This window comes from Microcaecilia unicolor, chromosome 11 (genome assembly GCF_901765095.1).
Source record: "Microcaecilia unicolor chromosome 11, aMicUni1.1, whole genome shotgun sequence".
NCBI classification, from domain to species: Eukaryota; Metazoa; Chordata; class Amphibia; order Gymnophiona; family Siphonopidae; genus Microcaecilia; species Microcaecilia unicolor.
In genome coordinates this window covers 88009602-88034367 of record NC_044041.1, presented here as the reverse complement: position 1 = coordinate 88034367, position 24766 = coordinate 88009602, and the positions used below count along the sequence as shown (strand labels likewise).

The 24766-nt window shown below is 44.6% G+C and overlaps 1 protein-coding gene across 1 annotated transcript in view; it reads left to right on the top strand.

The window, feature by feature from the left end:
* Positions 1-3299: 3299 nt before the first annotated feature.
* The window catches only part of CIB3 (calcium and integrin binding family member 3), a 41046-nt gene continuing 19579 nt past the window's right edge, over positions 3300-24766 (top strand). Inside the window, exons 1-3 of the mRNA XM_030218815.1 lie at positions 3300-3424; positions 5759-5793; positions 23371-23482. Of these exons, the coding sequence (XP_030074675.1) occupies positions 3374-3424; positions 5759-5793; positions 23371-23482 (198 nt within the window). The 5' untranslated portion in view covers positions 3300-3373. The remainder of the gene's footprint in view (positions 3425-5758; positions 5794-23370; positions 23483-24766) is intronic.

The window sequence follows — 24766 nt, the reverse complement described above, 5'->3', positions numbered from 1 at the left end:
ACGGGGAAACCGCTATTATCGAAACAAGATGAGCGTCCATCTTTCATTTCGATAATACGGCCGGGGACACCCAAATCTCAACATTTAGGTTGACCTTAGAGATGGTCGACCTAAATGTTGAGATGGTCGACCTTAGAGATGGTCGTCCCCGGTTTTCGGCGATAATGGAAACCGAGGACGCCCATCTCAAAAATGACCAAATCAAAGGCATTTGGTCATGGGAGGAGCCAGCATTCGTAGTGCACTAGTACCCCTGACATGCCAGGACACCAACCAGGCACCCTAGGGGGCACTGCAGTGGACTTCACAAATTGCTCCCAGGTGCATAGCTCCCTTACCTTTGGTGCTGAGCCCCCAACCCCCCCAAGCCCCCCCTCCCACAACTGTACTACACTACCATAGCCCTAAGGGGTGAAGGGGGGCACCTACATGTGGGTACAGTGGGTTTCTGGTGGGTTTTGAAGGGCTCACATTTACCAGCACAAGTGTAACAGGTGGGGGGGGGGGGGGCTGGGTCCGCCTGGCTGAAGTGCACTGCACACACTAAAACTGCTCCAGGGACCTGCATACTGCTGTCATGGAGCTGGGTATAGCATAGAGGCTGGCAAAAAATATTTTTAATTTTTTTTTTAGGGTGGGAGGTGGTTGGTGACCACTGGGGGAGTAAGGGGAGGTCATCCCCAATTCCCTCTGGTGGTCATCTGGCCAGTTTGGGCACCTTTTTGGGGCTTGGTTGTGAAAAAAAATGGACCACGTAAAGTCAACCAAATGCTCGTCAGGGACACCCTTCTTTTTTCCATTATCGGCCGAGGACGCCCATCTCTTAAGCACGCCCCAGTCCCACCTTCACTACACCTCCGACACGCCCCCGTGAACTTTGGTCGTCCCCGCGACGGACTGCAGCTGAGGACACCCAAAATCGGCTTTCGATTATGCCGATTTGGGCGACCCTGAGAGAAGGACGCCCATCTCCCGATTTGTGTCGGAAGATGGGCACTCTTCTCTTTCGAAAATGCCCCTGTATGTAAACCGGCTCACCTTTATCTACAAATTTATTCACGCTTTCAAAGAAATGAAGCAAATTGGTGAGTCAAGACTTCTCTTGGCTGAACCCATGCTAACTCTGTCCCATTAAACCATGTTTGTCTATGCGTTCTGTAATTTTATTCTTTATAATAGTTTTCACTATTTTTCCCAGCACTGACGTCAGGCTTACCGGTCTGTAATTTCCTGGATCATCCCTGGAAACCTTTTAAAAAAATCGGCCATCACATTAGCCACTGTCCAATCTTCAGGATGATTTTAATGACAGGTTACATATTACTAACAGCAGATCAGCAATTTCATGCTTGAGTACTTTGAGTATCCTTGGGTGTATGCCATCTGGTCCAGGTGATTTACTACTCTAATTTGTCAATTGGGCTCAGTACATCTTCCAGGTTCACTGAGATTTCTTTCAGTTTCTCTGCATCATCACCCTTGAAAACTATTTCCAGTACAGGCAGATCTCTTACATCTTCTTCCGTAAAGTCTGAAGCAAAGTCTTGAGCCTTGACGTTATTTTATTTTGTATTATTTTTATATATATATTGTATTTAATACATTTTAATTGTATTGTTCCTGAGGTTCATCTAGCCTTCCTCTGTTCCCACTTCCTTGTGTATTATTGCTTGTCCCGTGGGACTTCTTTTGTTCAGTTACCTTCTGCTTTTTGTATACTCTAACTTTCCCATCTTATTTTTTAGGCTTCTAGCATTTATATACAGGCACTTCAAATTGTGTTTTTTTTTCTCGGATCTACAAGCTGCTTAGAAGTTGATGGGGATAATGTGCAGCCTTTATCCTGCTCTCTCATTAAGCACACCTGGCTTACTTTCTGCAACTATGAAACGCACTACCAAATGCTGTGAAAACAACGCAAGACCTATCAAACTTCCGGAAGTCACTAAAAACTTACCTGTTCAAAAAGGCATATCCGAATGATCCAACTTAAATGCCTGAACCCTGCAACACAATGAATTTAATACTCGAAATGGACATAACATACCTCTTCCTCCTTTCCGATTCCATAATGTATCTGTCACACATGATCTCTACCATGATATCACTATGTATTTGTCATACCGGAACTGGCGATCGCCAGCACGGTGCTATGTAAGCCACATTGAGCCTGCAAATAGGTGGGAAAATGTGGGATACAAATGCAACAAATAAATAAATAAATTGTTGAACCTCTCTACTAGGATTCCCTAAATGTCCTGTTTCAATAGTGGCCTTCAAGGATACTCCACACCGAACCATGCTCTCCTGGGCAACTATCGGCTCCCCCCCACCCCCATTCTAGTTTTAAAGTTGCTCTATCTCCTTTTTAAACGTTAGCACCAGCAGCCTAGTTCCATCCCGGTTAAGGTGGAGCCCATCCTTTCGGAACAGTCTCCCCCTTTCCCTTTTAGACACCATTTATAAAATCTAGCCCTGAATCTCCCTGCAAAATAAAAGGGTGTTCCTGGAGTGTTGGGGGAGATCCAAGTATTTCCAGGCAGGCTGCTGACCCTCAGACATAGCAGGTCTAAAGTCTACAACCATTTTTCTACTGTAATTTCTAACTAAAAAGATTAACTAAAAGAGATGTGGGGTACAAATGTACTCTGATTGTGAAACCAGATGAGCTACTGACATTTGCTCCTTTGTACATTGTTTTTGGCTTGCATTTTTTTTTACAGCATGTCCCATCAGGTGGAGTTTTTTTGCACCTAGATGACCACTATTGTCAGATAATATTGGCACCCCTGATTTAAGGTAAGCTGCCAAACTGCTTGATTGATATCAACTATGGGGCATAAAAAACACATCCTTAGCTTCTATGTCCTCTGTGCAGTAATTGGGGCATTGAAAAAAGTGAACTCACTATGTGAAAAGGAATATTTCAGCTATAAGTCAGGTCAAATCATTCCCCCCCAAAAAAAAAAAATTAGCCAAAGCTACATTTCAGAAAAACTCAGAAATTTATTGCAAGCCCTTTCCATGCACTTTCCAGATCTGCAACCTCCAGGAATCAGGCTATCTTTGCAGTTACCTTGTAAAAAGGAGTAACACGACCTTGCCCTGAACATGCTGTGGGTGTGTTCAAACACTATACACCACTGTGATCCTGAACAGCTCACTGATGCTTGGATGGAAGCCTCAGTGCATTCAGCCCAAAGATTTGATGAAATACACCTATTATGATTGTGAATGAATCCCATGAAGCGAAGGAGCAGGTTATCTGATCCTGCCCTGTGCCCATTGGCACAGCTTTTTATATCTCAATATTCAGAGCTACGTGGAAGACATTTGAAAAAGGAAGCAGGGAAGCCATAGGATTAGATGCAGGATGGGTAACAAACAAACCATATTCACCGCTAAGCAGCTGGACACTTATCAGGTGAGTTGGAGATGCCCATGGGTGCCCAGGATGGATGGGGTAAAGGTGGAGCCATTTGCTCCCCTAAACACTCTGGATTTTTTTCATAATTATTTGTATGTTTTTATTCTTGTACATTGTTGTTTACTTGTTTTGTCCCCTCATGTCCTGAAAAATGTTCTGCGGGCACTCATGAGCATGCTTTAAGGAAACAGCATGAGGGCAGATTTGGGATGTGAATGGGGTGAGGTACTGCAAGTTCATGATTTGGCAAGTGGTGGAAAACTTGTGGTAGGCTTAGGAGTAACATCAGCAAATACTTTTTCATGGAGAGAGTGGCGGATGCCTGGAGTATCCTCTCAGTGGGAACAAATTTAAAAATGCATTAGATAAACATAGAGGATTCCTATATAGAAAGAGGATTAATTCAAAGCAAAACTTAAATGATCTTCACATTTTGAACAGGACATAGAGGGGCGTAATCAACACGAAGCAGCAGGTACAACTCTGGCCACTTCGTTGGGCAGATTGGATGGACCATACAGGTCTTTATCTGTCGTCATTTACTATGGTACTATGGGGTTCTTTTACTAAAGCTAAATGTTAAGAAGCCCATGGCATTTAGCACATGCTAAGCTTTAGCATGTCATGGCCAAAATAACCAGCAAGAATGCCGAATGGTGAACAGTTGGTCCAAAATCTCTCTCTCTCTCTCTCCCCCCCCCCCCCCCCCCCCAGATGTTTGATTTACAAAGACTTCCAAGACAGAAAATACATGCAGGATGTTAATCCTATATAATAATTCTCACCTCCAACGTTCGGTCTCTGCCTGGGACCGTGGCTCCTTGGTCTGATTCCGGCAGTAGATCAGTGATGTCATCCGCATCACACAGCCTCTTCTATCGCTTCTGTTTCTGCTGTTCGTGTGGTCCCGCCAACCACACGAACAGCTGAAACAGAAGAGAAATAAGAGGCTGTGTGAAGCGGCGTCCCTACAGTTCAGGAGGTAAAAATGTGCAGAAGGAGGGGAGGGGGGTCCTGAAACGACAGGGGAGGGAAGGGGAGATCATGAACAACACGGGGGGGGAGGGGGGAAGGGGGTCCTTCTTTCGCTTCTGTTTCGGCTGTTCGTGTGCTGAAACAGAAGCGAAAGGAGAGGCTGTGTGAAGTGTACGGGAGGTAAAAACGTACAGGAGGTGGTGAGGGGGGTCCTGAAACGACAGTGGATGGAAGGGGGGGTCATGACCGACACAGGGGGGGAAGGGGGTCATGAAATTACAGAGGGGGGTCCTGAAACGACACGGGGGGAGACGATTCCTGGAAATCAACTGGAAAGGTAGGGGCAGGTCTTAGAACTGGAAGGGGAGGGGGGGTCCTGAATCAGGGGGGTGGGGGGGAGGGGAAGAAGGGGAGGAGGAGGGGGAAGGGGGTCCTGGAACTCGGAGAGGAGGGAGAGGCGGAGTGGGAAGGGGAGGGGGGATGGGAAGAAGTGGCAGGGGGGTCCTGGAACTCACATGTGAAGACGTGGGAGGGGTTTCAGGAACTCAGGCAGGGGTGAAAGGGGGGAGGGGAAGGGGGTTCAGCAAACTCTCTGTCTCGCTGTGTCTCAAATATGCACTCGCACACACTGTCATTTTGACATACACACTCTCTCTCACAGACACAATCGCACCCAATCTGTCTCTGTCTCTGACACACATACACACTCGCACAGTCACTCTCTCTCTCTCACACAGTCACTCTCACACACACACTCTCTCAAACATACACACTACGAGGAAAACATGCTAGCGCCCGTTTCCTTAAAAACTGAAACGGGCCTTTTTTACTAGTTTACAATAAAAACAGAGATAAGGTATGATCTAGTGGCCAACACATTATTGAGAATTATTTGTGCGCCAGGACTGGTCCAAATCCCTTAAGAACCAGAAATTCAGCTTCTGTAATACTGGCTCCTTTCTACATCTGCTGGCCACATGGAAACCCATCACGAATATAGGGAAGATCAGGCATCCTCTAATATTTTTGCATCAGTTTAGGTACTTTTGATGTTTTAACAATTATTCCCTCTGCACATGATTCTAAAGTGCAAAACTCTTCAATGCCTGAGAATTATATCCTGTTTTTCACTTTTATGTAATTGCCAAAATCCCAATTCTTAACTTGGGATATCTGTGCACAGTCATATTAAATATTCATGTCTTTATAGTTCTATTTTTCTTTTAAACTTTCAGTAAAAATATGAAGTCCAGACATTAAAACAAAAAACCAGACCAGAATTATCCAGCGGCTTTGTTGCTGGTTTTTTGTTGCTTTTTTTAAACACAACTTTTGCTTCAATGTCTTCTTTTACAGGACTGCACATTTTTCACAAGGAAAGAAATTCTCAGGTAAGTCTGAGGCATTTCTGTAATACCTGGACAAGGTGTGCTGTGGGTAAGTCTATATAGCAAGTGCTAACATTTATGTACTTAAATGTTCAGATTGCGAACATATACACAAATATGTGCACACATATGTATGAAAATGCCAGATATGTGCCTATGCGCTATTCTGCAAATAAGTTGCATATCTAGGAGTGTGCATATTTTACAGGGGGTAGGCACATGGGCAGAATGTGTGTAGGGGGGGGGGGGTGCTCAATTACATGCATAACTTATAAGTTACACACTTATCTCCAGAACTTAAGTGAGCACACTTATGCCCACTCTGGACTAAATTCTATATATGGCGCCTAAAAAATCAACACAGAAAACTCCCCACTCACCACTATTCTATAAACCACACTTAAAGTTAGGCACCTATTACAGAATAGTGCTTACACCGGGGAACTGCGATTACATTTAGACGTGGCCATATACACCAATGGAAATGTGGTGCAAATGCTTGTACCTAAATTAGGCATGGATCCCACCTTACTCTATAATTACGCGAGTAACTGAAAGGAAAGCCCCTGATTCTGCCCATGACCCTCCCATTTCTGCACCCTCTTTTTTACATAAGAACATAAAAATAGCCATTCTGGGTCAGACCAATAGTCCATCGAGCCCAGTATCCTGTTTCCAGCAGTGGCCAAGCCAGGTCACAAGTACCTGGCAAAAAAACACGCTTAAATTTATACACATACATTTTAATTAATTCTAATTTGTGCCGATAGAATTTGGGGGTCTATGACTAAAATGTTCATGTGTAGTGCATATATGTATATATAGCTAGTTACGATAGTTTTCTATAAGGGAAAGTAGACACCTATATTCCTTTATAGAATATGCACCAATAAACAGTGCACTGTATAGACCTACCTCTGCTATATTCATCTGCCCCAAATTCAGTATGTGAAAAGAAAATGAATTATTGTTTATAAAGTATTTCCTGTACCGCTTTTCAACATGGGACAGCAATATGTTTCATTTCTGATCTGAAGAAGAAGGTATTTGCCTTTGAAGGCTAACCAAAAAATGTATTGTTAGTCTAATTAAAAGGGTTTTATCTTCTTTTCTTTTCTTTGTTTTGTTTTATTTCTATTTATTTCACAGTAATATAATAACCAAAGCCAGTCTTAGCAAGTGCGGGGCCCTGTGCAGACCAATTTGGTGGGGCCCCATCCTAGCCCTGCCCCTGCCCTAGCCCCACCCCTACCCCAGCTCCACTCCATTGATAAGATTATTCAATTTTTAGAACACTTTTTATTTATTAAATTTCAAATAAAGACAAATGAAGCTAAACTTGTACAGAAAAACTGATTGAAATAATAAGCACAATGCTATCATGAAACCCCCCCTCCCCAGAAATTATTCAGTTCAAGTCCACTACAATTAGTAGTTCCAATTCTCATAACCCCGGGGGGGTCAGAGGTGTGGACACACAATCTCTCCACTGCAAAACACTATACACAAACTTGTGTAAAAACACACTCATAACCTTACGTGGGATATAAATGTTCACAATAAATAAATAAATAAATAACAGCACTAATTCCAGGACGAGCTACAACCTTATGCGTGGAAAGGCAGAACTGTAATTACACCAGGCTCTAAAACACCAATACACTACCTCGTGAAAAAAAAAACCAAAAAGGGCTGCAAATACTACACGCTAGCAGGATACTGCACCTTGATCACACATGAAAAACACATGACACAACAGATATGAAGGCAAAATACTGAACTGGAAAGTTACCTCATGAAGTCAGACTCAGCATGCAGCAATACTAGAAAAATTGAAACTTACATGCAAAATATCACAGATGCACATTTCCAAAAGCTGACATATTCCAATTAATAAATTCTGAATAAAATACTTTTTTTCTACCTTTGTTGTCTGATCATTTAGTTTTTCTATTCGCTTTGGTCCCAGTGTCTTCTGTTTTATGCAGTGTCTTCTTTCCATTTGATAGTTGTTCTCTCACTGTGTTCACCATCCTCCTGTGTCCTGTCTACCATCTGTAGCCCTGTCCCTATCGTTTCTCCAGTTTTAGTATCTGCCTTCAAAGTGTTCTGATCCAGCCCTTAAATTCAGCAATTTTCCCTCCATCCATATCTAGCATTTCTCCTCACTCCCCTCCATCCATGTGCATCTACTTTCCTCCCCTCCCCTACATCCATGTCCAGCATTTCTCCTCTCTCCCTTCCCCTTCATCCATGTGCATCTCCTTCCTTTGTCTTTCCTTCCCTCCTTTCCTGCCCAACATTTCTCCTCTCTCCCCTGCCCTTCCCTCCATGTCCAGCAATTTCTCCTCTCTCCCTGGACCCTGACCTCCCATCCATGTCCATCCTTGTCCATCGATGCTCCTCTCTCCCCTTCCCTCCTCCATCCATCCATATCCAGCAATTCTCCTCTCTCCCCTGCCCTCCCCTCCATGGCCAGCAATTTCTCCTCTCTCCCTGAACCCTGCCCTCCCATCCATGTCCATCCTTGTCCATCGATGCTCCTCTCTCCCCTTCCCTCCTCCATCCATCCATATCCAGCAATTCTCCTCTCTCCCCTGCCCTCCCCTCCATGTCCAGCAATTTCTCCTCTCTCCCTGGGCCTTGTCCTCCCATCCATGTCCATCCTTGTCCATCGATGTTCCTTTCTCCCCTTCCCTCCTCCATCCATCCATATCCAGCAATTCTCCTCTCCCCTGCCCTCCCCTCCATGTCCAGCAATTTCTCCTCTCTCCCTGGGCCCTGCCCTCCATCCATGTCCAGTGATGCTCGTCTCTCCTCTGCCCCCCTCCATTTATTCATATCCAGCAATTCTCCTCCCTCCCCCCCATGTCCAGCAATTAATCCTCTCTCCTTGGGCCCTGCCCTCCCATCCATGTCCATCCTTGTCAATGCTCCTCTCTCCCCATCCCTCCCGCTCCCATGTCCACCTGCCCACCCTCTTCTCTCTTCTAGTTCAACTATTTAAATTTACCTCGCTCCGCCTCCAACATCTGCGCAGTGTCAGTGAAAGCGCTGCCTGTCTGACATCTCTCCACCAGCCTTCCCTTCGCTCGTTCGTTCCTTCAGTGCCCCGCCTTCTTCTGATGTCATTTCCTCGAGGGCGGGGCACAGAGGGAATGAACGAGCGAAGGGAAGGCTGGTGGAGAGACATCAGACAGGCAGCGCTTTCACTGATGCTGCACAGATGTTGGAGGTGGAGAGAGGTACATTTAAAGCGCTGGGGATGGAGCGGAGGAGGCTCAGGTTGACTGAGGCACGCCGTGCGGGGCCCCCTTAAGTGCGAGGCCCTATGCGGCTGCCTCGGTCACCTCGGCCTAAGACCGGCCCTGACAAGCCAGCCCAGCACTGGCCTTTAGTTGATGCAGCCAGAGTTGCCATCTAAGCACCACTTAACATGCAAACACATATAAAAAAAAACTAAGGGGTTCTTTATCCAAGCTTCGGGAAAAGGGGCTTGTGCTAGCATTGGGGGCCATTTTTCCCATGTGCCAGGACCGTTTTATCCACAGCCGTAACCCACCCCCCCCCAAAAAAAAATGGCCACGCGGAGAGAGCTCTTACTGCTTGGTCATGTGATGGGAATCCCTTGTCGCCACCCATTCAGATGGCGATAAGGGCTCCCGCACTAACCCGGCGGTAACCTCGCCGTGCAAGCCATTTCAGGGGGTTTTCTTTTTCCCCCGGAAATGGTGCACGATCGGGTTTGTGTTTCCATTATCACTGAAGGTGACCAGATCTAGTTGATGGCCCTTGCTGTGGGTTGGTGTGGGGGAAGGTATTGCATGGTTTAGAGAAGACAGAAAAGCGCAGAGATCAGTCCTACTGGTGTCTGACAAGTTTTCTACATGGACATTAATGTCTCCCAGAAGCAGGTTATAGGAACTATCAATTAAGGTCTTTGAGACAAATTCGCAAAATTGAGGGTAAGCTTTAGGCCACTTATTGGGAGGGCTGTTATATAGTATGCATTGTGATAAAGAGTCTTTGAGATGGCATGCGATGATCTCTAGATCTGAAGTTAGAAGTGAGTCAGTAAGCAAAACATCGAATATGTCTTTGTATATGATGGCAATGCCCCCTTTCCTTTTCTCATTCCGGGACAGTGTGATAGTTTTGTATCCTGTAGGAGATAGTACTTGAATTCATGGGTCTTCTTCAGAGAATAGCCAGGTTTCCATTAAACAGAGGCATCCCGGCTGATGTTCCTGTAGCCAGTTTTTAGGAGTGGTATTTTGTTGCCCACTGATCTAATATTGAGGTAATAACAGGCAATGGGAAGACGAGGAATTGTACATTTTTGATGTTGTATCTGTATGAGGGATCGGTCTTGATCCTTTGATCTTAGAGTGGGTTTGTTTTGTATCTTTTAAAATGTTTGTGGTTGGAGGTGCTTTGTAGGATTTCAATAGGGCGAGGTAGAACTTGCGTGCAGTCGATCAAATTTGGGGAAGTCAGGCTCCAGTTGGGTAGGTAAGGGTGAGCTGGAAGGTGCCGTGCGCTACCCAGTTACCTCTGGGTTAGCACAGGAACCCGTAATGCCACCTCAATGAGTGGCATTAAGTACTCCCCCCCCCCCCCCCCGGCATGGCCACGCGATAAGAGCAATCTTACCACATGGCCATGTATTTTTGTAGCCTTTCTACCTGCTGCTGTAAAAAAAGCCTCAGCATGTGGCAAAAATGACCACTGCCAATAGCACAAAGCCCTTTTTAACCGCAGCTTGGTAAAAGGGCCCCTAAGATCATTTCTTAATTTCATATTAATGAGAATGTATAGTATTAACCATCTTCCTGCATCATCTTTAAGCTCCTGTTTAATTTGAACAATTAGATCATTACTGAAAATTGTTGCAAACACCACCTTTTTTTCCAAGTGTTAGTGAAAAGCAGTATTTATTGATCCAATTGGAACCAGAGATAAAATGTTTAATTTCAGGCAAATGGGTTTCCTGTAAGAATATTACCTTAGCTTTCATTGTTTTTAAGAGCCATTATAACCTTCTTCCTTTTTATAGGGTGCCTGAGTCCTGAATATTCCAAGATATCATCTTGGTGTCTAGAATATGTATTATATGTAATCTTAATCAGGCTTTGACAAAAATCAGTATAAAGGAGTGAGTATAAAGGGAGTGACCTTAATTAAAAAAGTAAGAGAATTAATTTCTAATGAAAATGTGGTGCTTTGTCTCTTTTACCTGATAAAAAGAAAATAGCTATGTCCCATAACATTTTGAGGGTATGGAGAGCAAAGAAGCTCAACCCTAATAACAATACACAGATGGATGCCTAGAATTACAGGGGTGGACCCATAAAACAAAGGATGAATGTCCTCCCAGGCATTGAATATCGTCTAAATGACTGGTATTACATTAATAGCACTTGATATAATGTGAAGACTTATAGCAGAAAAAAAACTGTTGGAGAATGAAAAATGCAAAGTTTAACATAATGTAAACAATTTTAACATGAGGCACAGGGCAGCAGGCATAGTCTGGTGCAGGCAAAGGTGTTACAGTCCCTTAGTAAAGCCGTTCTGTAAGTAATTGCAAAGGTATATCATATGGATCATGCCAACAGAAAGAAAGCAAACACTTGCAATCAATGTCTGATGCAAGATTATCAACGGTTTGTACAAGCAAGCATCCAGCAAATATCAACACAGCAATTTGTCAACCTTTAGCAGGCAAACAGTGGCAAACTTAGATGCAGGTATAACCAATACAGTTATCCAGCCATCCCATCACCACAGAAGGCCAGATGGGAGTCCACTAGAAATTCAGCATTCTTTCTGGGCCCTTCTCTTTGGAACTGTCTTCCAAAACACCTTAGACTGGAAGAATCACACATTCAGTTTCGAAAATTTTTAAAAACACACTTGTTCCAGGATACATTTGAAAATAATTTGTGACAAATGGCAACATTAGATAGGCAGCATTAAATATGCAAAACTTTATATGTGTCTCATGTACTTGTTATGAATGGCTGTTTTAGTAAGAATTAGTGTTTTCTATTTTTAAGAATGATTGTTTTAGTTTGCTTTCCTATCTATTCAATGGAGTTCTTTTATGATTGTTTTATTATGATTTTACATTACCATGTAAACCGTTTTTGTTTTGTAACCACAATTTGAAACGGTATAGTAAAATGAATAAACGATGCCCTGGTGTCCAGAAAGGACTGAAGTGCCTCTGGGGAATCAAAAGTATGGATGGAATCGTTGAGTTTGATTGCCATTTGGGCTGGATATTGGAGACCATACCTAGCCCCGATGTCCTTGAGTCTTGGGCGCATTTGCAGGAATTTTGTTCTCTTGAGAGCTGTCGTTTTTGAGCGATCCAGGACAATATTCATTCTTCTACCTTCAAAAAAGGATGGAATCACTTTGGCTGTTGAGAGTATCATCAAATTTGAGGGCAGCAGAGTAATTCTGCTATAATAGGTCGTGGCCCTTTAGTGTTTGTTCTCATTTTCCCTGGGGAGCGATGAGCACTTTCAAAATCCAAGATGGTGTCTGGCAGTAATTTCAGGATGGAAATCAGCCATGAGGTGTGGAATTTAATAATAGCGGAACCCTCCACTTGCTCGGGCACTCCAAGAATTCTTATGTTGTTTATTCTGCTCCTATTTGTTAAGTCCTCTATTTGTTGTTCTAAAAAGTGTTGTTGCAGTTTGTGAGCTGTCGCCTCCGATGTTGGCTCAGCAGCCTCTAATCTGATTTGGAAGTCAGCCATAGAGGTGGAAAGCGCAGCCAGCAAATTTTTTAAACCACAAGTAGTTTCAAAGTGTTTGATGTAAGCTCACAAGCTTGAGCTCATCCATTAGGGCTTCCATCATTGCCACTCCTGATCTGTATGATGCCATTTTTTTTTTGAGTGAAGGTGGATCACATTTCGATCTCTTTGCCCTGGAGGATCACGTGAAACCAGATTGTTGTTTGAGTGCTTTATCTGAGGACATTGTTAGTAATATTGATAGAAGGTTTTCATGCAAAAATTGTGTTGAAACTGGAAAAGTAGGTTAAATCATGTGCCTGGGACGGAGCTCCTTGTTCATGCGTCCATCACGCCCAAGGTCCTCTAGCGTTTCCCCCCCCCCCCCCCCCCATGGATGTTTTTATTTTGGATGTTATGAGCAGGCCGTCCCTATTCTAACCTGGTCGTTCTTTCAAAAATGCCTCTCCGTGTTGGCAGGAGTTTTGTGCACTAGTTAATTGTCAGGTCCTTTTACAAAGTGGCGGGAAGCACAACGCGGACTTACCGCTTGCTAAAAGGGAAGTACTGCCTGGCGATAGTTCTCACCCCCAGTGCGCACTATTTCTGCCACTACAAAATTTTTGTATTTTTGTAGTGGCATTGTGTACCCAGCAGTAATCGGGCAGTGCCACGCGCTGCTCGGTTACTGCTGGGGTAGGCAGAAGCCCTTACTGCCACCTCAATGGATGGCGGTAAGTGCTCCCACCCGAAATGAGCACGCAGCAACTGCTTCACTTGCCACATGTCTGTTTCTTTAAAAAAAAAACCTAACTTTTACCCACTGCGGTAAAAGGGGGCCTCGATGCGCATCAAAAGCACAAGCTGATGTCAACGCAGACCCTCTTTTGTCGCAGCTTCGTAAAAAGACCCCTGTTTGTGTAAAGACTCTGGTAGACATCAGCTCACAGCTCATTTCAATCTCAATGTAATTAAGGCATAAGTTATTAAAGGACTGTTAATAAATACAAACACGATAGTAAAGATCATACCAACTCTGATATGACAGAAAAGATAAAACTAACATATAGTAATTAAAACATGAAAACTGTATTAAACTCTGGAATTCATTGCCAGAGAACGTGGTGAAGGCAGTTAGCATAGCAGAGTTTAAAAAGGGGTTAGACTTTTTCCTAAAGGACAAGTCCATAAACCACTACTAAATGGACTTGGGAAAAATCCACAATTCCAGGAATAACATGTATAGAATATTTGTACGTTTGGGAAGCTTGCCAGGTGCCCTTGGCCTGGATTGGCCGTTGTCGTGGACAGGATGCTGGGCTCAATGGACCCTTGTTCTTTTCCCAGTGTGGCATTACTTATGTACTTATGTATTTATGTACTTATATATTAGCAATGGGATAGATACTCAGCCGGTGGCAGTCAGCATTTTTTAAAACGTTAACCATTTAAATCTAGCTGCTGCTAGGGCAGTCCCATGTGCGCACGTGTCCAGAGTTCTCTCCCGTGTTAACACATATTTTTTTTGCATACTTTTGGTTACTGCATTGGGGAACAAAATATTTTCTTTATGTTTCCATTAAGAACCCCTGTGCTGAGCTGTAGTGCCCGGCTTTAATGCTGCCTTCCCCTTGATCAGGAGTTCTGGGATTACAGCCCCTTCACACCTGTTTCTCTCCAGGTGCTGCCTGTTGATACAGGAGGGGAAGGGCTGAGGCTGGTGTGGATGCATTAGAGCAGAAAACAATTGCTCTGTTCTCTTCTCCCTTCCTTCTTGTTCCCTGCAGTCTGCCTAAAGGGGAGAGGCTGGAGTATTAAACAGCAAGGTTATCCTACCCACTGTTTTGCAGGAATTTTTAGGTCAATCAAAGGTGCGCTTATGATCCTTTAGCAGACCTTGTTCCATTAATAAACTTTGCTGTTAAATTTTGTACTGTACCTGGGCACCGCTCTGCCAAGGTCTCATGGCTTTAATATGCCACAAAAAAAAAAAGAGCCACACAAGAAGGGAAAATGTCCAATAAATGCATGGCTTGTTCTGAAAAGAAACCCAACTCTGTGTCAGTTTTCATGTGCTGGCCAGGGCCCAAGACCATAAGCTCAGCAGGAATAAGACATGCATTATTTAGAGCTGACCCTGTGGAAATTTCCCAGTCATTGTTTCTCCTCACTTTCAATAACTGACTGAATCACATTTCTGAAATGAGTTTGCCCTGAAATAAGTTGATCCTGTTTGCGGTTAAATTGAAGGGGCTCATATTTCTATATTCTGATCATTTTTAATCTATGCTAATTTCATATAAAACAAAACAAGGGTAAACCAAACCAGCGCTGCATGAAGCATTGACATGGACTCTCTCTCTGCAGAGTCAGACCATGATGTCATCAGAATGGAACACTTTAATGCTTCTTGGAGAGAAGAACTGTGACTTTGTACCTAGACCCATCACCGTCCTCCCTAGACAAGTTTAGTTACTGTGAAAGTAAAGGATTAAAAATAAGCAGCTGTGAAAAAGACACCAGGCAGATGTGAAGTGGTTATAGAAAGAATCATGAGCAGCTTTTAGTAGCCTGTCATGCTGGGTGTTAACCTTTAAATCAAACCCTATATGCTACACTAACATGGTATTAATGTGGTAGTCTGATGTATATTGCCCTACCAGCCATTTGTGAATGTGCTCTGTGAAATGGACATGATTCATGGATAGCTCCAACCTTCCCCATTTACAATGACTTGGTAGATCCAGACCCACTATGAATGTGCTTAAAAGCACATTGATTATTCAGGATACAATAGGCTAGTATCCATGCAGCAGCAATAAGCCCCTTCCAGCAGAGGTTCTGGCTTTGATCTCTCTTACATAAGTACATAAGTAATGCCACACTGGGAAAAGACCAAGGGTCCATCGAGCCCAGCATCCTGTCCACGACAGCGGCCAATCCAGGCCAAGGGCACCTGGAGAGCTTCCCAAACGTACAAACATTCTATACATGTTATTTTGAAGACTGTGACCACCCCTCTTCCCCAGCAGCAGAGTCCACTCAGGACACGGCCACCTGCTCTTCAAGCGGAAGATGACAGATGTCTCAAAGTGTGACTGCAGCCAGGAGTGCCACCTCAGAGCCCTCCACATGAACCTGCCCCTTAAGATATGTTGTAAGAGGCAGTAATTTTCCATCTGGAACCATCTCACACACACTCCTTCCCTCCCCCCTCCACCCACCCCACCAATCAGGATTCTGAAACTTAAAAAGCCACATTGAGCCTGCCATGAGTGGGAAAGTGCGGGGTACAAATGTAACAAAAAAACAAAAAAAAACAACGGATTGCTAGGAGTAAGGCATTGTTCCAAGTACCCTGAGAGCTTTCAAGCCACACCGCAGAACCCAGATTCTGTGATCTGCTCTTCTTGAACTTTGAACAGGTCTCTTGAATCGTTTGTGTGAGCCTTGCACCTTCTGCACATAGGAGCCCTTTTCCTAAACCATATTAAGTGCTAATGCATGCTTTACACTGGAAAAAGGCTTACTGCAAAATGCATTTTATGGTATTTTGCCTGTTAGCAAGCACTAAATTGCAGGTTAGCTATTTTTTAAACATATTTTTCAGAGGGGGCATGTCATGTGTGGAGAATGAGCACAGAAGAGTTATCCAGCTCGCATGTTCTGATTAGTGCGTGCTAACTGGAGAACATGGACAACACAGGAACAAATAGCAACTACTACTAATCATTTCTATAGCATTACAGGACATACGCATGCTATACACATTATATGCAGGTACTTTCTCTGTCCCTAGTGGACTCACAATCTAAGTTTTTGTACCTGGGGCAATGGAGGGTTAAGTAACTTGCCCAGGGTCACAAGGAGCTGCAGGGGGAACTGAACCCAGTTCCCCAGGATCTCAGTTCACTGCACTAACCATTAGGCTACTCCTACATTGGAGGCGGTAACTATTCCTGCTTATTTTTTTGCAAGTCCCACGCACTATTGAATGGTAAATCTGAGCTTAGCACATAGGAAGGTCCCATGTTAGCACATACTAAGCCTAGATTTTGCCATGGCTTAGTAAAAGGGCCCCTATGAGATTGAAAATGATGCTGGGTCTATACACCATGAACACCTGTATTTATGTCTGAGACCCAGAGGGGCGAGACCCCATCTGCCTGTCACTTGTTAATTTAGGTAGTTAGCTTGGATCCTAGCAGTGATATTGCAGCAGGTAGAAAGAAGGAGCAGGCTGAGTGGGTTTGAAATCGTTATCTGCCATGTCAACTGTGTGCAACCTTTCATCAAAAGGTTTTAGACCTTTACAAAGGATCCTTCATCAGTAAAACCAGTAACGGTCAAAGTCTATATTGAGTGATACTCTACTGAGAAATCAAAGCATGGCTTAAGCCCTATGGAAATGCATTAGACTGTGTACATGTTTCTACAGCTGTGAGTGTGTGTGTGTGTATATATATCTATATCTATCTGTCTGTCTATCTATCTATATATATACACCTCCAGATCAGTGGTTCATGACACATCTGATGGGCAATGCTTGCATATGTGACACACTTTGTATATGACCCTCACAGACCTTCAGTCTCATACAATATGGCAGTTCTTATGAATTAAATGAAAATATACCCTGCATTCACAACCCCCCCCCCAAACAACAGATGTAGATTATAACTAGCACATTTTCTCCACAGAAGCTTATCATACAAAAAAATTATATATTTTCTGATTCTCATGCCATCTGAGTAATAGCAATATAAACCTCTCCACTACTGAATTTACACTGTTTCAATAGTATTTATACACCATCTGCAAGCCCCAAAACTATTACTACTACCAGGCACACTGTGAAATAATACAAAACCTGAAAAACTCTTAATATACATGTAGCAAACCTAATGTAGCATTAATTCCTATAATTCAAACATGAACTCCTCCTATAAATAGGCAGCACTACAATATTACATGGGACCCTAAAACACCAATACACCTACTACTAGTAAAACAGAACAAATGGGACTGCTAGAGTTCTACACATAAACTACATGCAAACAGAATGCACAACAACAACAATCATTTCTAAAGCGCTACTAGGGTTACGCAGCGCTGTACAATTCAAACATAGAAGGACAGTCCCTGCTCAAAGAGCTTACAATCTAAAAGACAAGAGAACAAACTAAAGACAAGTGAACAATCTAGAGGACGAGTGAACAGTTAATCTGATAGGGTGGATAGATTGGGGTATTTTATATTTCTCGAGTGGTTAGGCGCCAAAGGCAGCATTGAAGAGGTGAGTTTTAAGCAGAGATTTGAAGATGGGTAGGGAGGGGGCATGGCGTATGGGTAAAGGAAGATTATTCCAGGCATAGGGTGAGGCAAGGCAGAATGAGCGGAGCCTGGAGTTGGCAGTAGTGGAGAAGGGTACTGAGAGAAGGGCTTTGTCCTGTGAGCGGAGGTTGCGGGCGGGAACATAGGGGGAGATGAGGGTGGAGAGGTAGTGAGGAGCCGCAGACTGAGTGCATTTGTAGGTAAGGAGGAGGAGCTTGAATTGTATGCGATATCTGATTGGAAGCCAATGAAGTGATTTAAGGAGAGGGGTGGTATGAGTATATCGATTTTGGCGGAATATAAGACGTGCAGCAGCGTTCTGAACGGATTGAAGGGGGGATAGATGGCCGAGTGGGAGGCCGGTGAGGAGTAAGTTGCAGTAATCGAGGCGAGAGGTAATGAGAGCATGGACGAGAATTCTGGTGGTATGCTCAGAGAGGAAAGGGCGAATTTTGCTGATATTGAGGAGGAAGAAGCGATCGGTCTTGGCAGTCTGTTGGATATGCGCAGAGAAGGAGAGGGAGGAGTCAAAGGTGACTCCGAGGTTGCGGGCAGATGGGACGGGGAGGATGAGGGTGTTATCAACAGAGATAGAGAGTGGAGGAAGAGGAGAAGTGGGTTTAGGAGGAAAGACAAGGAGCTTGGTCTTGGACATGTTCAGCTTCAGGTGGCGGTTGGACATCCATGCAGCAATGTCGGATAAACAGGCCGATACCTTGGCCTGAGTCTCCGCAGTGATGTCAGGTGTGGAGAGGTATAGCTGGGTGTCATCAGCATAAAGATGATACTGAAAACCATGAGACGAGATCAGCGAGCCCAGGGAAGAGGTGTAGATTGAGAAGAGAAGGGGTCCAAGGACAGAACCCTGGGGAACTCCAACAGATAGTGGGATGGGAGTGGAGGAAGATCCATGGGAGTGTACCCTGAAGGTGCGGTGGGAGAGATAAGAGGAGAACCAGGAGAGGACAGGGCCTTGCAACCCAAAGGAGGACAGCGTGGCAAGAAGTAAGTCATGATTGACAGTGTCAAACGCGGCGGAAAGATCGAGGAGGATGAGGATGGAGTAGTGACCTCTGGATTTGGCCAGGAGCAGGTCATTGCAAACTTTAGAGAGTGCCGTTTCAGTCGAGTGCAGAGGGCGAAAACCGGATTGAAGTGGATCGAGGATGGCGTGAGAGGAGAGAAAATCAAGGCAGCGGCTATGAACGGCGCGCTCAAGTATGTTGGAAAGGAAGGGTAAAAGAGAAATGGGGCGGTAGTTGGAGGGGCAGGTAGGGTCAAGTGAAGGTTTTTTGAGGAGAGGTGTGACAACGGCGTGCTTGAAGGTGTCGGGGACAGTTGCACAGACTCTCACCAAATACAGAACAAAGGATCACAAATTTTAAATACAAATTTGAAGACAAAAATTGAACTGGGAAGCCCAAGAAGTCAAACTAGTCATATACCACAATATGGGAGAAATTAAAAATAGAAATGCATTTCCAACAAAATACAAAGTCATCTGTGATGTACATTTCCCAAAGCTAACCTATTCCACCTAATAATTGCAAAATAAAACACTTTTTTCCTACCTTTGTTGTCTGGGCATTTTATTTTTTTTCTGAGCATTTTGGTCCCAGTTTCTCTTTTCTGCTTTCTTGTCTGTCTTCTGCTGTCTTTCCACTAGATGCTGTCATTTGTCCTTTCTCCATTTTCTTTTTATCTTCTTCTATTCCCTCAATACATCTGTCTCTGAAATATTTCCTCTTTTTCTCTTTTTTCTATCTACCCACTCAAATTTCATCCTCTCACTCTTCAGTCCTCTATCTATATTTCACTTACCTATCAACTTTTCCATCTTCTCCTCTCACCCTCTAGTTCTCCTGTCTCATTCCTTCCCTGGCCTCCTATTCTGTCCTCTTTCACTTGCTTCCTATTACTACACTTCTACACACTGTACTCATCATCCTCTTCTCACTCATCTCCCCATGGTCTCTCCCACATGGCTCCACCATACCAAGTATCTCCGCTCCCTCTTTCTTCCTACACTCATAGCTCATTTCCTCTCTTTCTTCACCCACACTTGTAGCCCATATCCTTGTCCTACCCACCCTTCTCTCTTCTTCACCCCTACAGTCCAGCATCTCCCTGTCCCCTCTCTCTATCTCCTCTACCCCATGGTATAGCATTTTATTGTCCCCTCTCCTTCCCCTCCACACCTATGGTCCAGCACTCCCTGTCCCCTTTCTCCCCCTTCCCCCTTATGATCCAGCAATTCCCTGTCCACTCTCCCTTCCCCTCCTCCCCTATGGTGCAGCAACTCCATATGCCCCCTCTCTCCCCTTGCCACTTATGGCCCAGCAGCTCTGTGTCCCCTTTTCCTCCCTCCACACCACCACCAACACCAAAAAAATGCAGCTTCAGTGTTCAGCATGGCAGCAGCTCAGAGGGGAAGGTCAGCAGGAGATGTGGCTACATAAATTCCAATGCCTTGCTCATTCCTGGTTTGTGTAGATGGCAAACCAAGCACCGGAAATGAAAGCCTGCTAAGTGTGGTTTACCACTTCCCGGGATGGAGCACCACAGCATTGGAGTTTGTGTAGCCCCTACTCCTGCAATCCAGCATCTCTCTTTCATACTTACTCTCCCCCTCCCTCCATGGTCTGACATTTCCTCCAGCCCCCATAATCTAACATGCCCCCTCTCCTCAGCCTGCACTCCCACAGTATGGCATGTACCTCTCTTCTTATCCCCCACCCTCCACAATCTGACATGTCCCCCCCCTCCCTAGCCTATGGTCTGAGATGTCAGACCATGGAGGGATGGGATATATCCCTCCTATCTCCCCTCTTCCCTCAGCCAAGATCTGGCATCTCTCCTGTTTCTCACACATCCGGCAACTCTTTCTCTGCCTTTCTCCATGGGCCCAGAACCTCTCCCTTCCCCTATCTCCTCCCCATGAGTCCAGTACTTTCCTTCCCTGCCTCCCACCTTCCACAGTTTGATATGTCCTCCTCTCCCCAGATCCCCACCCCCTCATAGTTTGACAAGTCCCTCCTCTCTCTGCTGTTCCCTCAACCAAAATCTAGAATCTCTCCTGTCCTTCTCCCCCATATGTCTAGCACCTTTCCCTCTGCCTTCATCCATGTTCTCCCCATGGGTCCAGCAACTCTCCCTTGCCTCCACCTTGTGAGTCCATTACCTCCCCCCATGAGCCTAATACGTCTTCCTTGTCCTCTCTCAGCGTCTCCCCAGTGCACAAAAATTCATATCTTTCCCTCTGCAGCACTCCACCATTGCATAAACAGGAAGTTATATTACAGGGGTGGGAATGGGATGCTGCAATGGGAAGGATCAGGTCAGTCCAGCAGCCTGTTACAGCTGCCGCTGCCAGCACCTGCAAAGGACTTACAGGTTTTTGTGTTCTGGGGAGGCGCTGAGGAAGGATGAGGAAGACATACTAGACTCGGGGGGGGGGGGGGGAGAGGGGGAGGTGAAGAGAGGTACTGGACTCGCAGGGAGGGAAGGCAAAGGTGCTGGATCTGTGGTGGGAGAGGAGAGGAAGCCATAAAAAAAGCAGGAAACAGATTTTTAAAAAAGCTGCTCTGTGTGCTGGCACTATGACACACCTCCCGGGTACTCATGACACAAACACTGGTTGAGAACCAGATCCAGTTGCATTTTATGCAGAAAAGTTTCCTAAAAAAGCCACGCATCATGGGAGACTGAATTGGCAAAGCCTTGAGCCTTGCAGTCAGTTTGTAACTTGAATACCATCTTTTTCAGAGCCAGTGTTAAACATAAGTACATAAGTACTGCCACACTGGGAAAAGACCAAGGGTCCATCGAGCCCAGCATCCTGTCCACGACAGTGGCCAATCCAGGCCAAGGGCACCTGGCAAGCTTCCCAAACGTACAAACATTCTATACATGTTATTCCTGGAATTGTGGATTTTTCCCAAGTCCATTTAGTAGTGGTTTATGGGCTTGTCCTTTAGGAAACTGTCCAACCCCCTTTTAAACTCTGCCAAGCTAACCGCCTTCACCACGTTCTCCGGCAACGAATTCCAGAGTTTAATTACGCATTGGGTGAAGAAAACCTTTCTCCGATTTGTTTTAAATTTACTACACTGTAGTTTCATCGCATGCCCCCTAGTCCTAGTATTTTTGGAAAGCGTGAACAGACGCTTCACATCCACCTGTTCCACTCCACTCATTATTTTATATACCTCTATCATGTCTCCCCTCAGCTGTCTATTCTCCAAGCTGAAAAGCCCTAGCCTCCTTAGTCTTTCTTTATAGGGAAGTCGTCCCATCCCCGCTATCATTTTAGTCGCCCTTCGCTGCACCTTTTCCAATTCCACTATATCTTTCTTGAGATGCGGTGACCAGAATTGAACACAATACTCAAGGTGCGGTCGCACCATGGAGCGATATAATGGCATTATAACATCCTCACACCTGTTTTCCATACCTTTCCTAATAATACCCAACATTCTATTCGCTTTCCGAGCCGCAGCAGCACACTGAGCAGAAGGTTTCAGCTTATTATCGATGACGACACCCAGATCCTTTTCCTGGTCCGTAACTCCTAACGTGGAACCTTGCATGACGTAGCTATAATTCGGGTTCTTTTTCCCACATGCATCACCTTGCACTTGCTCACATTAAACGTCATCTGCCATTTAGACGCCCAGTCTCCCACTCTCGTAAGGTCCTTCTGTAATTTTTCACAAACGACTTTGAATAACTTTGTGTCATCAGCAAATTTAATTACCTTGCTAGTTACACCCATCTCTAAATCATTTATAAATATATTAAAAAGCAGCGGTCCTAGCACAGACCCCTGAGGAACCCCACTAACTACCCTTCTCCATTTAACCCCACTCTCTGTTTCCTATCCTTCAACCAGTTTTTAATCCACAATAGGACTTTTCCTCCTATCCCATGACCCTCCAATTTCCTCTGTAGCCTTTCATGAGGTACCTTGTCAAACGCCTTTTGAAAATCCAGATACACAATATCAACCGGCTCCCCTTTGTCCACATGTTTGTTTACTCCTTTAAAGAATTGAATTGGTCAGGCAAGATTTCCCCCCACAAAGCCGTGCTGACTTGGTCTCAGTAATCCATGTCCTCGGATGTGCTCTGCAATTTTGTTTTTAATAATAGCCTCTACCATTTTCCCCGGCACCGACGTCAGACTCACCGGTCTATAATTTCCCGGATCTCCCCTGGAACCTTTTTTAAAAATGGGCGTTACATTGGCCACCTCCAATCTTCCGGGGCCTGGGGTAGAAATTTGGAACAGGGCCTGAAAGCCCACCAATAGGCTGTGTCTTCTTCAGCTTCATACAGGCTTAGGGCCCCCTGTATCATGGGAGCCAGGGCAATTGCCCTGTTTGCACCCCATGTACACTCCCCTAATGCCAGCACTGATCTTTTCTCTTTCATGAATTGTAAAGACATAAATGCATAATCTAAAACCTGGCATTTTTTTTCTCCTCACAACGCTAGACTGTTTTACAGGTATCGTGACTTGGCGCCTCAGCTTGTTCCACTCGATTATACAAGTAAACCAGATGTGAAGATCCCCTATGAACTGATTGGCAGCATGCCAGAATTAAAGGTACTCCACAGCAAAAAGCCCTGCAGGACCAGGAAAGGTGCCAGGTGTCACTCTGAGCCTTCTCCTCTGAATAATAGATGATGTGCTAATTGGCAAGCATCTGAAAGATAATTGAAGCTGTATGAAATGAGGGGGCACTGGAGGGGTCAGGGAGTTGGGCACAGAGCTTCATAGTCTTTCACCTCCACGGCAAAGGTTTAAATCTAGTTCAAGCCCATTGGGGTGGAAAAACATCAGAAAATGCTTTAGTGGGCTTTGGGAATTGCGTTGATTCTCTTACACGAGCACATGTGTGTGTGTGTTCTATTCTCTGGTCTGTTTGTGTTTCTGTGTGTGAGGAAAGCTTGCACTGCTCCTGCCTGTACAGTCCTGAAAACCCAAATCACAGTAACTTTTGAGAATACAAATATGAGAAAAATAAAAAAAAACTGATTTCTTTTGGGAAAAAAAACACTATGTAATTCTTGACTAATACTAATAAAACTACTGTGTTCTGGCTTTAACATAGCTCCCATTTATCAAGAGATACTGTTTTTGACTTTTGCTATAGGCTTGAAAATGCATCCAAATGTTAAATGGCTTCCAGATTAAGAAATACACAGTAACTACAGGACATCTTATCTTATCTTATTTTGGCTCTTATATCCCGCAACTACCTTGGACAGGTTCAATATGGGTAACACCCAAAAAGAAGCTAGAACATTGCCAAGGGAATACATACCCAGCAAATAGTGAAAACAACAAACATCATTGTAACGCTAAACAAACAGCCTACAGGTCTGTCATGAAACGTCTAGCCACCTGCCTGGCCTACCACGTGGCCTCTTAGATGGTCTATCCGCAGCACAGTTCAGGTCGGCCTGCACCTGCCGCTTGTGCTCTACACTAGCACCCTCCTCCCACCGACTGGGTCCCAACCACCTCTGGGCGAGTCTCTCACTCTCAAGTGATCCCCAGTGATTTCTAGGTTACTGGGGCTACACTCCCAGTGGTCCCAAAGTTCCCAGAAAGCACTCACAGACCCAACACACAAATCACCAGGATTCATAGTCAGTCCAGAGAAGCAGAGGTAATAAACTAAAAATGTTTATTGTCATGAAAACAATATTGAACAGTGAACCATAAAAACAGATGGAACAAAACAGCACATAATAACAGGTAACTAAATATGGATTAATTATAACGCTATCTAAACATTTGTTTACTATCGAAATAGTACCTGGTAAGATCAGGACATACAGCTGCTCACAAGTTATCAAATCTAACTGTTCACAGGGCCTCAGC